The sequence below is a fragment of the Hippopotamus amphibius genome, chromosome 4 (assembly GCF_030028045.1).
Source record: "Hippopotamus amphibius kiboko isolate mHipAmp2 chromosome 4, mHipAmp2.hap2, whole genome shotgun sequence".
NCBI lineage: Eukaryota > Metazoa > Chordata > Mammalia > Artiodactyla > Hippopotamidae > Hippopotamus > Hippopotamus amphibius.
The window spans coordinates 14,271,710-14,286,732 of record NC_080189.1 but is presented as its reverse complement, the minus strand read 5'-3'; the positions used below and the strand labels follow the sequence as shown (position 1 = coordinate 14,286,732).

General features: G+C 36.1%; 1 protein-coding gene across 4 annotated transcripts in view; it reads right to left on the bottom strand.

The window, feature by feature from the left end:
• Window positions 1-1,413: 1,413 nt before the first annotated feature.
• BRAF (B-Raf proto-oncogene, serine/threonine kinase) overlaps window positions 1,414-15,023 on the bottom strand; it is a 158,451-nt gene continuing 144,841 nt past the window's right edge. For 3 of the 4 annotated variants that reach the window (XM_057730848.1, XM_057730851.1, XM_057730852.1), the window contains one exon: window positions 1,414-14,135. In XM_057730848.1, the coding sequence (XP_057586831.1) occupies window positions 13,953-14,135 (183 nt within the window). In that variant the 3' untranslated portion in view covers window positions 1,414-13,952. The remainder of the gene's footprint in view (window positions 14,136-15,023) is intronic. The other variant, XM_057730849.1, reaches the window with a different exon arrangement.

Below are 15,023 nucleotides of genomic sequence, written 5' to 3'. Positions count from 1 at the left end.
AACTATAGCCCAATTATCACAGCCCCTGATAAAATTTCAGTAGAGCTAGAATGGTAGGGTTTTTATAATAGAATTTCATCACAATAATTAAAGGATTCATAATTGACTAAATTTTAAGGAAAACTACTTACAGAATAATGTATTATGAATCCACAATTACCCTACTGTAATCATGTATGAAGTTTATTTAAAAATGAGTTTCTGTAATGTCTTTATTACAGAATTACAGTTTTCAGATAAGAAGACTGCAGTTCAGAGAAAATACTTGTCTCGACAGCATTTTATGATTTGTTGGAGAGGCATGAAGACCAGAAATCAGATTCCTCAAACATGTGCCATCTTGAAGACTTTTCTGTTCATATTTTTCTCAGACATAGGGTTTCCAGGTGAAGTTTTAAAATTGTTTACCTCTCTTCTGGAAACTTTGCCTGGTAATATGACATAGCCTTGATGATATTCTGGGTGTCTTTCAAGCTTTATGAAACCAAAAGCATAAAATCAACTCATAGCCAGCATTTAAAAAAATGAAGTGTATAGGACTTCCCTGGCAGTCCAGTGGTTAAGATCTGGGAACTAAGATCCCACATGCCATGTGGTGTGGCCAAAAAAAGAAAAAAAAGTATAAAATCTGAGTGCATACTTTCAAATACATATATTTGTGTGTACAGTCTGTGTTCCTATAGAAAATGTATTATTGGAAGTTGTGTTTAAAAAGTTTGAAAGATACCAAAGTTCAGAACAGGGAACTTCTCTGGACAGGCCACTACTTAAACGACTCAGTTACAGCACACACTTCAGCTGAGCCCCTGGGGGGGAACAGTCAGGTCACAGCATCACAAAATACTTGAGGATCATCACCAACACCAGACAAAAAGCTGTCTCTACTACAAGAGTGTAGCCAGTGCAGTGTCCTAGGTATTCATCTTGACAACTTACTTGAAAAATATTTCTCAAGTAAGTACCTCTGCCCACCAAGCAGTAATTGACATTATGTATGAAACAAAGTACACTTCTCAGTCCCTCCACTGCCTGAAAGAACTGTCAGAAACCCTACTTCCATTATTGAATGGGACAATGCTAGAAAAATGATCTTGATAAAGACTTATCCATGCAGTCAATCTTTATTATAGCAGTATTCGCATATTCACATCAAGTACATAGAACTTTTTTGCCTTTTATATAGTACAGAGTTTTTAAATAACTTTACACAGAAATAAATTTCTTCAATCTGAATTTCAGCTATCTTTTTTTTTATTTAATTCTCCATGCTTTCTATCCAAACTGAACAATATTTTCCATTGTACAAATTTACATGAGAAAAACTCCAAAGTACAAATGAAAGAAAGGACCTGAGCAGGAAAGAGAACCCAAAGTATCAAGAAGTGGGGATGGGGAAGAATTGAAGAAAAAAAATTCAAGCAAACATTAGGATTAAGGGACAAGAGGGAGACATCATCCATTTGACTGAAAATAAATGTCTTTTTTTATGAATTGAAAAATAAGCTTTAAAAATAGTTACTCCTTTGTAATTTTTGCAAAGTAGGTATAGAGAGGTCTGCAGGCAATTAAAAAGTCCCCATCTTTTCACTGGGCATACCCCAGACTCCATGAGAACATTTTCAATGCTTGAGCGGAACTGAAGTGAACTAAACCCAAACCTTTGGCAGCAAGAGGAGAGGAATGTGAATGTGAATTGCCATGAGGTTTGGAGTAAACCAGGGAGGGGCCATTAACTCACTGCAGTTAAAACATGAAGGATTTCCCTTTCCTCTCTCTTACAGAAGAATTTCCCCCAAACGGAGAAATAAGTTGGGGGGGGGGCGCGCGATAATTTCCTTTTTCTTGGTCCAAACCAAAGAGCAATAACCACTAAATAGAATAAAAAGGGACATATGTCAAACATATGAAAGTTAATTTCAATCTCCTCTTAGTTGTATGCTCCTATTTTAGAAGAAACAGCAATTGCCAAGTGAGGAAAGGGTCAGAGTGTAAAACCAACGAAAGAGCTATGTCACTGTGATAGAGCCCTTCAAATCAGGCGCTATGAAGGTCAAGCCGAGACTGTAACCTGTGGCGTGGCCAGAGGAGACACAGAGGACCCAACAGATGCACTTTCAAATGAAGGAGGGAAAATTTACAGCATACATGTCCCCCCGTATGTAAACTAACATAACATGAAGATAAATAAGACATAAAGGTTAGCCATTTATGTTGGTAATTAACATGAATAAAAAGGCATTATATGTTTATATAGCTGGTTTTAATCAGCTACGGAACACAGGCAAATGTATTAGGAAGGAATGATTTCTTTAAAAACCCATTCACAGCTTAGAATAAAAAGCACACTTATTGCACTTACATTTTATTTCAGGTAATTATAGTTTATTTCCCACCCTCACATCAATTCTTCCCTACCCCTAGACTTACTCCCATACCCTCCCCCCTCCCATTTTGGTCCATTTTGTCTACATTTGTGCCTATTCTGTGAGCTCTGTTGCTTATGCTAGTCTGAAATTTCCTCCTATGTAACATATTCCACCAAAACACAAGTGGGTTAAAAAAGGCTTAACACACAAATGTAACAATTTTCAAAACAAAACCAATTTACTAAGCAACTTACTCATAACACCTATCTCCACTCCTGTAAACAGAACACTTCCTCTGCTCTCTCTCTCCAGTGAATTTCATGCCCAATTCCCTACATAGATCCTGTGGTGAGAACCAGCCACTCGTGGGTGCTGGATGTGCTCAGCCTGCCAGGAGAAGCAGGTTTGCACAAATCTTTTTTTTTTTTTTACACTAACATGAATAAACATATTTTAGTTCTTTGTTTTCAAAGAGTACTTCAATCTACAGAATTCTCAAGAGAAAAAAAAAGCATCACACACAAAAAAACCAGAAACACTCACTGGCTGTGTCCTCATGCACAACTGGTTACATCACTGTAATCAGTCAAAACTGCTAAATAAAATTAAACATTTTTATGAAACTGATTTAGTAATTAATAAAACAAAATTAACAGTTGGGTAAAAAGGGGTCAAAAGGTTAAAAAAAAGAGTATTACCAAAACAACAGCTGAAGTTGTGGATGCTGAAATAAAAGATACACTCAATTTTTTGAGGTAGAGACTAACCACCCCTAAGCATTTTAAAATAAATCACTATTACCTTAATTTAAGATTTTAGGACTTGTGTTTGTCCTCTTCTACCTTAAAAACACCTGACAGAAACCGTTAATTACCACAACTGGCAAAATTTAGGACTGAAACTCAATTTAAATGTCTTCCCAAGCAGACGTGAAAATTGGTTATCTAAAAGCAACAAAACAAAGCTTACTCTCTAGTGTACTGATAAAACAAAAATCTTACCAGTATTTTCAATTTACCAGAGCTAGCAACATGGAACATGAGTACACTGGCCACTTCACTCTCCTCTGGCCAATATACAATCAGGCAGAGACGCCCAACTGCACTCCTCAGGTGCTCAACAACCTATGGGCATTAGTAACGCACCTTAGTGAAACGTCTAGAGAACTTGCTGAAGCCTTTCTTGGGGGTGGCGAGGAATCGATGCAAAAAGCACATCATGGAGAGTGTCCAGTTCACCCCTGTCAGCCACACACGTCCCCTCACAGAGGAGCCCCTGGAGACTCCACCTGGCCCCGAGAGCACCTTAAACCACATTGGCAGGGCAGTCCCACTTCATCTGCAAACAAATCCTGAGAGGCAAGTTTACATTTCAAACGGTGGTAAATCAGTGAGAAAATCAAAATTCCGTCCTGTATGTTCATTTCACCCTTCTCACTAGTTAATACATATGACTGCTGCCCAGCATACAGTACTTCAACCCTAAACTACAGCAATTTCTTAAAATGTCTGTCAAACATTCCTTTTATATAAAAGTTCCATGCTTTGAAGAACCTATGGGAGTAGAAAAAAGTTTCTCTAGAAATGTCACTGAATTATGATTTCAACCTATTTGTTCTATGTGATAAATATATCTGACTATACTAGGGATTATGTGCTTTAAAAAAATAATTTTGTTCACTGAAAATTTACCTGTGTGTTTTCTCATTTTTTAAATGTGATTTTGGCTATAAACTCTTTAGTGCATTTATCTTTGCAGTCTAAATTGCACGCTAAAAAATATTAACACAGCTGTGTTAGACCTGGGTGGCTGCTCTCTTCACAAATCACTAATTTCTGCTAAAATTTTAGTTTTATTGCATCATGAAGGCACAGTAAGATCATTTGGCAAATCGTCAAGGTATTTTTCTAGAGCCTTACCTACACCATTTCAATGTATGACCTGTAAGCTATTTGCTGTTTATACTCACAGTAAACTTTCCATGTCTGGCTATGGTTTTGTTTGTTTTGCTTTTTAATAGCCTAATGGTTGAAATCACTAGTCTCAAAGTGCTGATATTCTAGCACAAACAATGCTAATTTTGACAAAGAAGAGAACCTTGCACAATGGGTCATCATTCTACCCTCTTAACTGGCCAGTCTCTCTACAGGAGCATCTGTGCATGTGACGAAGCTGTGGCTAACTCATTATGAAGATGTACTGTCTTGCTAAGCCTACTGAAAATTAACATTATATCACTGTTAGCGAAGTGTTACCATTAACTATTTAATTTCATGCAACCGATATAAGGTTAAGATTCTGAAACGTACCCCTAAGATTCTGGCACCACTTTCAACAAAATTCAGATACTCTGAGCTATATTTTTCAGTATTACTGCTTAAACGTATAATGCCCTTTAGAACAAAATGAGAGTGCTCAAATACAAGTACACATAAAAGTTAAAATCTTAAATCATCTTCATGTTCTAGAGCTCCTGACTTTTCATATTTTAAAATAAATAACTATTCATTACCTCATTCTGAGGAGGTAGTTTTTGAGGAGGTCACCTGAACCCTGCAATGTGTTTCAAACTAAAGCTAAATGAGGTGTGCACAAGGCTGGAGAGGTGAATGTACAGGAGGGGCAGGTGAGCTGAGGAGGGGTGGGCGGGCAGCACTTCCAGAATTGCCTGGTGAGTAAAAGATACATCCTGTGATAAGGAGCTGTGACTGCACCACAGGAGAATTTAGGAAATGTTTACAAACTTTCACAATGACGGTGCTGAAGTCCTGAATTCTTTCTTCATTACTGCATAATGCTCTTTTTTCTCCAACACTGACATAAATATAACATGTATACTAAGTATATGGGATTTTATCTTGTAGCTTGCTCCAGCATGTCCTACCAGATCTCAAGCACAACCAGGGAATGGATGTGAAGGAACCAGAATTTGACAGCTAGACAGAATTTTCGTTTAAGGTGCACGTAAGTACAAATGGTTACACTGAATTTTCTATTCACAAATCCCTTTTATAAATTATTTTTTGGTCAATAGTATTTCAGTGGTGAAAGTTTAGACCCTAGACTAGTTTAATGATGAAAAAGTCCATCAGTAATACTATTTATTTTAAAACAATCTTTTATGGTTGCTCTGAAATTTTTCAGAGGGCGTCACCTCTCCTTATCCAAAATAAAATACACTACAGAAGGCACTGCAGCCGCCTTACAGGAAAGACAGATAAGTACAGCCTTACAAGCTCGTCAGTAAAGCAGCCACGTAATATCGATACAAACTACTCATAAAGTGCTCTGCACAACAAACAAGGAGTTCTTCCTTGTATTTTCTTAGGAGCTCAACAAGTCTATCTGTAGTCTAAGCATCAAAAAAAAAAAAAAAGCATGTAAAACCTGGGAAATTCCTTTTCCATGTCATTTGTAAACTAGAGAAAAAGTATTTAATGGAGAAAAGGAAGAAAAAGGAAATGCTAAAATTTTATTTTTATTTTTTAAGGGCTTTATACAAATCTCTCAAGAATACCCTGAGCCTGGCTTCTGGGCACAGTTTCATTTGAGAAGTGAGATTTTTCAAATCAGACAGCGATCCATTCTAAAAAGAAAGGGAAGGAAAAAAATGTATCACCTTGAATATTGTTTTGAAAACGCCAATGCTAAGCTCCCTGCATAACTAGCTCCTGTGCGGGCTCCTGTGCGGGCTTCTGCCGTGCTGAGAGAGGGAGTCCTGCACTGGAGCCTCTGGCAGGACACCCTGTTGTTCAAGCCCAGCTCTCTCCAACCTTGGGAAAGGTAACACAAGCATGTTCAAAAGCATCTACCGGGACATATGTAAAAAGAAAAATAACCAAGGCTTTTATGAGGGAGGCAGCATTACGCACACTACACGCTCTTCACATCAGCGTCAATCATTTTAATTCTTGCAATTTCTGAATTTTGTAAGATACTGCTCTGTTCATGAAAGACTTAAGAACACACTGCTTTTCAAACTCATTAATAACCTGAGGATTATTTTCCATTTTACTGGGACAACCTTTTACAAGTCCATGGGATTTTCAATAGGCCTTCCTCTGAATACAGGGATTGCAGCAAAAAATCATCTAATAGCAGTAAGCTTTAGTAGGCCGAAAGACAAATAGCGGGGCAATTTACAATTTGAAAACTTTAAGTAATTACTAATTCCCTGATTTATTTTACAGGTCCTGTCTAATTTCTTTTAGGTCCTTCACTACATAGCTTGGTTGGGCTAGGTACATTTAATTTGATTTACATTCCTAAATCTTGATAAGAGATTCTAGATTCATGATAAGGGAGGTATCTGCCATTAATATATCCAGAGTCACTTTCTTTGCTTTAGTGAAGGTCAAGGGAAGTTATGACTAGGTTATATTCTCCATTTATAAAGATAAAGAATGAGGTTCTTAACACCACAGCAGTTCTTTCTATAAAAACAATTGAGGTTAGGCTTCACACATCCTCCCTCAATCCCAATACACCTAAAATTGCTCTATTCTCTGCCTGGGGAACTCAGCTGCCAAATCACCCAACCTTTTGAAGACCAGGCTTGGGGAAAAAAGGAAGAAGGAGAATGAATGGAGACACCACCATTTTTATTTGAGGTTGCATATTCTAGATAAAAGACTAGAAAGAAGATGTAGGATGTAGTGTAGGAGTAAGTTGGAAGAAACAATGAGATATTAGTAAAGATGTTAGTGTGGATCCAGCAAGTACCATTAATTTCAAAGTTATAAGTATTTGTCATTATGCTAAGACTCCCCATATATTTAGAGAAAAGGATAATGATCTTTCTTTAAAAGTTGTTTATATAACAAAAATACAATTTTCCAGGATATATAATTCTAGTGGGAAGTATTATTTTATTCCAATTCAATTAAATCTGAAAATTATTTTCTTTTTAATAAAAAATATAATAGAAGACATTCAGAAATTAAAACTTGTACCTTACATTTAAATTACATAAATGTCTCACATTCAAAACTGTTATCAAGCAGTTTTGTAGGCTTTTAATTAGATACAGGCATTTTGTGCCCTGGACAAAGTCGCCACATAAGTACTTGGTGACTGGAAGAGCTTAGGAGGAAGATATCAATTGTATTTTCCTGAGAACGTGCTACATCGTGGAGAAAAAGAAAATCCCCAAACACTTGTCTTCATTGCTGGACCCAATGGGAAAAGAAGGCAATGTGCGCCAGCGCTTCCAGCCTGCCCGCCAGGCAGAGCCTGTGTGAGCAAGGAAACAAAGGCCAGAGACCCAGCAGGTCAGGAAAAAGATGCAGCATTCCCTTTTCCTCTACACCAAAACCTACCTCCTCCTTTCTCACCCTCCATTTAAATAAAATAGCTTCATTTTGGTAAAGATTTGTCAAGGACCGAACACACACCACACGGGAAGGGCATGCTGCATTTTTGTTCCATCCCTCAGAAATGAACCGGTGGTGGCTAGGGGAAAGAGCGCCACAACAAAATCCCAGGACAGGAAAGAGAACGAGGCCTGGTGATTGCAACTGCCCCAGCAGATGATCAGCCACATATTGATCTGGCGGTTAGAAGGGCAAAGTTGACTGGCAGACTTTCCAGAGCAAATCTCCCAAGCTGTAGCAGCAGTTTCTTTCCATCATGCCTGACCATCAAAAGGTCAGAACTCAGGGTCTCTCCTCTTTCTTCCTGGGAGTGGGCAGACTTGTATGCACGTGGTGTTTGTGTTGAAGAAGAAACACTGGCAGCAGAGAATTCTAGTTCCTAAAACATTCTTCCCTCTTTTGTAGGATGGGAAATTCCATTCTGTTCCACACCAGCTTATGCACTGAAAATTTTTATCTTTAAAAAGAGTTGAGGAACAGAACTGTGTTTTGATGTTAACAAATTGTACGAACACAAGACTTAAGAAATAAGAGTAGATGCTGTCATGATGGTGTGGCTACTTGAAGGCTGCAAATTCTCCTGTAAGGGAGGACAAGAGCTAATTTTAAAAAAGTTATCTCAGATAACCTAGAGACACAGAAAAGCCTCACTGAAACTTCACTGAAAGGTGACTAGCTAGATATTACAAATCTAGCAACAACATCACTAATTTAAAAGCAAAAATGGCTGAAACCATGAAAGAAGACAACTTACATAGTATATTAAGTCTGCAGATAATTTCCCAGTTGGGTTTTACATGCTAGATTCTAATCAAGCTGAAAACAGAAACTGATGGCAAAATAGTAAAGCTGATTTGTAGAATACTTTCCCCCTGAATTATCAACTCATTTTCATTATTATAATGCCACTATTAGGAAGGAAAAAGCAGGAATTATTCTCATTTTGTAAAATATAAAATTCACAGGTCAAATGATCGTTCACATCACACATTTAAATGAAGGAAAGGAAATCCAGACCTCTTCCATTTGTAGTTCATTTCACCTTTTCCACTACCAAAAAAATTACTTAGAGGCACATGTCAATGAACATTATTCTCAGCATAAAAATTTTCTTAACCACAAAGACCCTTTGAATTTCTACACTCTTCTAGCTTACTGAGTTTGGGGGCTTCACGCCATTATTTTTCACCTATTATTTTGTCCACAGCTTCTACTTGCAAGCAGAGATTGGTTCCTCTTATCTCATATACCATAGTTAATTTCGAGGGGTTGGTTGATAGACTGACAACTATCAGAATTTAGTCAGCCTTAACATCATTTTTCAGTAACAGCAGCTTCTGATGAGGATCCAAGCAATCACTTATATGAAAACACTATTTAATTGAGGAATAACCTACTCATTTTCTGACTGCTATTAGATTTCAGCTGGTTACTGGAGAGCACTGGCTTGTCTCAACAAACAACAGATTGCTAATGACTGGCTGACTGAACCCTCAGATTGTATGCTGATAATATTAGCAATTATTCGAATATCTATTATAGTACACCAGATGCCTCGCTGAGCACTTTATACACTTTTCCATCTGATCCTCATAATAACTCTAGGAAGCAGGTGCTATTACTTCTCTTTAATTTATAGAGGAGCAAGCTGGGATTTAAAGTGGTTAAGTAACTTGCCCAAGATCTCACAGCCAGAAAACGGCAGAGTGCTGACTCCAAAGTCCAACCAACCCCCTAAAAGATTTTCAGTAATTAATAATTTGCTTTCCCATTCTGAATACAGCTACTAATTGGACTGCAGATAGTGATATTACCTCTTTCCATCTGAGGATTCCTTTCAACAAGCAATTAACCAAAGTATTTTAAGTCAAAAGATCAAGGAAGGTAAAAGATTTATCACCTCATATTTAAAGTTAAAAGAACTGGGGAATTTGGCAGTGATTGTGGGGGAAAAAAAAGCCAAATTACTAAGACCTTGGAGAGTAAAACATTTAGAGCATAATTATAGAAGGCTATTATGTTAACAGAGACTCTAGAAATACATAAACATCCTTACTACCTTTGCTTGTGGTTTCATGGTTCCTATTTCTTTTAGAAGTAAGCTTCTTTTAGAAGCTTAAGACAATTTTCAACAGTCTTATGAGTAGTCACTGTATCTAGCAGAACCTAAAACTCCTTAAAGGAAGCCAATGTGAAAACAGCATTTGCTTAACAGAAATCTTTATAAAAATGGCTAGAATTCATCTATTAAGTGAGAAAATATCAGAAAATACTAAACTTTAAGCCCAATTGTATATCTATGTTAAAAAAACTTAAAAAAATCTTCAGATGTTTCCTATTCCTTATTACAATTAGATACTCCATTTCACAGAACAGTGTTCTACTCTACAAACTTAAATATTAGCCTTAAAAATACAAACACACAAAACAACCCCCCAAAGCACAAAATCTTACCAACAAACTCCAAATCAAATACCAATAAAGCAAACACTAAAGATTCCACTACCAGAGTCTATTGCTTCTAATGGAATGTGGTTCTTTTCATAATCAGACTTCAGGTCCAGTGGGTAAAAAAAAAGGCAAAAAGAACTCATAGTTTAGAGATCAATAAAATAAAACTCTTTCTATATATGTCCCTGAAATCATAGAAAATTTAAGGAAAAGACAGGGGTAACAGGCGGTGGATTTGCTTTTGTAAAAAGAAAATTTTCTTCTTGCTTATTCCCTTCTTGTATATCAGGAAATCTCTATTATCCCAACTCCTAACCTATTTTATTTGAGGTAAGAGCCAACCTAGCTTGTGTGAAGTTACTTGAAGTGAAACATCCAGATACTCTGACTTAAAAAAAAAAACCCTCAGTATATTAATTTAATTAACCAAAAAAAATCAATCAGAGGGCAAAAATGAAACTTTTTAAAAAGCCTCCTTTCTGGTAGAGAATAACCTAAGCTCTATTTTCCATCTGACTTTCTTTAGGAAGGGGACAGAGAACACTTGGGGAGACCCCAAGATTTCAGGCACCTCAAATATCATGTTTGGTTTATTGAAAGCTAAGGACTTGGTTAAGTAGTTTTAAGACATTACTAAATAATCACCTAATTCTAGAATTACATGTATTTCAGTGGCTGTTATACATATAATTTGATAAAAATTTCTTAAAGATAAAATACACTATGAAAAATCTAATATGTTATTTTGTACAAAAATAAATCCCAGTTTTAGATGTAGGGGGAGAGTCATTCGAAACCAGAGTAAGTCCCATTCTTTCTTGGTGGTGACCTTTCAGGCAGTTTCTAAAGGATGCAGAACATTCTGGCATACACACACTGGACTTCTTAAAATCCTTAGAGAAATGATCACAGAAGAGATGAAATATTTAGTAAAAGAAAAAGTACTATAGAAATGCTCAATAATTCTCAAATAAGACTATAAATGACAAAATGTTTTAGTCATGAAATACTTCTCATAATGTTAAAAAAAAAAAGGCAGATCATTTCCTTAAATTGAGAGTGAACCACTTGAAGGAAAGGCCATTTAAGCAAATGTGTTAAACAGTCACTATTTTAGAGAGAATGACTTTTAACTGCTGGTTTAGTATTTAAATGGCTGGTATAATACCATAATATCTGAAAATAAATAAACCTGAAGTATTTGATTTAAATGCTGTGATTCCTAAACTACTTAAGAACCAAGAAGACAAACCTCATTCCTCATTACTAATAAAACTTAAAATGTAAAGCAAATTTTATAAAAAGGTTGCCTTCTGAAGAAGGATATCAACTTTAATCAAAATATCTGAGGGTTCAGGTTTTAGGAAAGAAGCTATCAGTCGCAAGAGAATGAATGTCCTTCCGTTTCAATTCCTGAGTCAAAAAGATGAATTCTACATATGGTTAGGAAAATAATGTTTTTCTTATTTGGAGAATACATGTAAAACTCAGTATCAAACAAACAAACAAAAGCAACAACAGAAAGGAAACTACCATGTATCATTCTAATGCTTCCTACCTCTCTGGATCCATGTTATTTAAATATTTTATCTGCTATATTTTTAATGTTCTCCCGATAACATTTCCAGTGGGCCCAATTTGGAAAGAAGAGAATTACTATGCAATTCTTTGAAGGCATGTTCAAATGTCAATGGGATGGTATAATGAGTTTTCTGAGCAGTTCTGAATTTAGCAAATCCCCTCTGGCATAGGAGACTGGTAAAGAAAGGAAGGGAAAAGAGTCAAATGCAGACGTGGGGAGCTGGGTGGTATTTAGTGTCCGTAATGCTGGGAAAAAAAGAGTGAACAGAGAAAGGAAGATAAAAGTGAAGAAAACATGCTGAGGAATTACGAAAGAGCTTTGTCAATAAAAAGATCCTTCAATTCTTGTGTCTCAAAATGCCCAAACCTTTGAGCATTCCATAGAGCAAGTCAATTTGTAAAAACTTTGCTAGCTACATGCTTGCTATTCACTTTGTGAATAAATAAAACCCAATCTAATAGTTACTAATAATCGCATCTTAGAAATCATGCACTTTGATGTTTTGTTTTTTTTTTTTTTTTGGGCACACGGGCTTAGTTGCTCCGTGGCATGTGGGATCTTCCTGGAGCAGGGATCGAACCTGTGTCCCCTGCATTGGCAGGCGGATTCTTAACCACTGCGCCACCTAGGAAGCCCAACTTTGATGTTTTTTAATAAGTCACATTCTTTTATGACTTTCTCATTCTCATTTTTTAAAATACAAGAAATGTTCTTTTTCACTACTCTTACACTGAAAGTCATGAACTGATTTCTAAAAACATGAATGGCACTATTTATCTTAAGCTACCCAAATAAGGGGCAAAAGGTATGCCAAACTTATCACTGAGTAGTTCCCCGGATGAAATCTAACTTATTCAAATAAAGAAAATATTTCAAAAATTTATTTGTGGTATTAAAGACTAAATTATCATTAGTTTAAAGTCTTTCTGATTTTCTTCTTTATTGGCCTCCAAGAAGGATGGCATTTATGCAGATGCTATCTGTGTGCCTCTGAATAACCTTGAACTGTCAGCTACATTTAAAATCATCACAAATCCAAACTGAGTAAATGAAGATGTATTTAAGAGGCTGGCTTTGGTCCCTAGGCTGACTCTGAAGTAGAGACAGAGATTTATTTGATGACAGCAATGCTTCTTTCACTTTTGATTCCCAATAAGATTCTGATTCACAGTAAGAGTATACTGACTGCCACATTACAGTTATTTTCTACATAAGAAAGTGTAAGCAAAAGAGAAAATAGCATCCATTCACTCACAATAAGCAGACTCTTGCTGGGCAAAGAATATAAGGAGGACAGATATTTTATGAGACACATGGATAAGGTGACTGCTACCAGGCATCATGAGAGGTGAGTATAACCTAAAATAATAATAATTTTTTAAAAAATCCATTACCTGGTTGTTTGGCAACAAGAGTTATCTAAAAGAAAAACAAACAGACCTAAAAGTTCTCACAGAATTCTGTGGAACTTTTTGGAAGGAAGAGGAGGTAATGTATTTGTAAGGAAATTTGACTTTTTATATTGTGTAAGACATCCTTAATATACAAAGAAATATTAACTAAAAATCCAAAGTTAAACCATGTTACTCGTGTCAAACATGCCACTCCTCAGCAATCTCTTTGGTTATCTGCACCCATAATTTATACTGCTGTAAGGGAATAAAGGACAACTATATTTTCCAAATTGTATTAACAAAAAGAAATTGTTATAAGAAAAAATAAGCTTCTTCAATTTTAGTGACTCTTAATTAGACCTGTTCAGTTTACCTTCGCTAATACACCTAATAACCTACCGGCAGCTTTACCTGCCGACACACACACAGGTGCAGCGCTGTTCTCAGAGCCCCTAATGGACACAGGACAGCTAACAGCAAAAGGTTTGTGAGAAAAATTTAACTAAAGTTTAATAATTAGAATAACCAAGTAAACAAAACAAACTTACAAAGGGAAGTAAAACCTCTGGAAAATTTTCGGCGTCTGTGAATTTAAAAAACCCTTTGATGTTGAAAATCTAATGCTAAGTATGAATTTTAGATTGGCAAAACAATTATATCCAGTCTTTAAAAACATACATGTTCTTCTGTTCACCTTAAAAAAAAACATCGTATCAACATCACAGATACATAAGCAAACATATGTTCACTTTCCTTTGTCCCTACCAACCTATACTCTGTCACTCATTTAGTTTGTTAAGTGGACAGGAAACGCACCATATCCCCCTGCCTGGATGGGTGTTTTTGGAGAAGCACAAGCATATAGACTAAAATCCTCTGTTTGGAAGCCAGCCCGATTCAAAGAGGGTTCTGATGCACTGCGGTGAATTTTTGGCAATGAGCGGGCCAGCAGCTCAATAGAGGCGAGAATCTAAAAAAAGAAAAAAAAGAAAAAAGAAAGAAGAATGAAAATCTAGGTGGTCCCATGATACTTTACAAGAAAGCATATGAAATCTTATAATACATTGTTTTCACTATCATCCCAAATGTCTGGAAAATACTAAAGAAACTGATACTTTTCCTTAAAAAGAAGAGAAAATCCCCAAACTATTACAGCTTTAATCTCTATAAACTGAATGGGAAAAGTAACCCATAGTTAGCTTTTATTTACATTTTATAATTTTATATCACTTGCCAGCCTTGAACCAGTGAATAATAAAAATTTTAAAACCAATCATATTTAAATAAAATTTAAAACATTTCTCACAGACCACAGGTCCGTTTTGGGAAGAAGATGGAGCATAAATAACTAAAGTACTGTATGACTTCATAAACAGAACCACTAAAGCAACTCATTCTTTAAAGAAATTTAGTAACGGGAAATGTCTTACACACACATAATTAAAAATAGGGTCCTAATGACCCAGAATGCTAGCGCCACAGGAGTGAGAAGTGACAGATGATGACCCATGAGTGCAAGGAAGGACAGGAAGACTCTACAAATAGACACCAATACACAAAATGTAGAAATACAGCACATTTTTAAGGTACAAAGAAACAGGTTATGACTCTTGAAGGCATACAGTATGATAACGCATGAAACATGCGTATAGAGGGCTTGGCACAATGCCTAGCATACAGCAAGCACTCAATAAAACTTCAGCAGCCATTATTATTACTACTATGATTATACTATACAGTAGTATTATATACGTTATATACTACTATTATTATTTTTCTGAGCTACCAAAAATTTTTTAAAGTTAAACTGTAATCTGTATAATGATTAGTATAAGAAGGCAAAGTAAGCAATGTTACA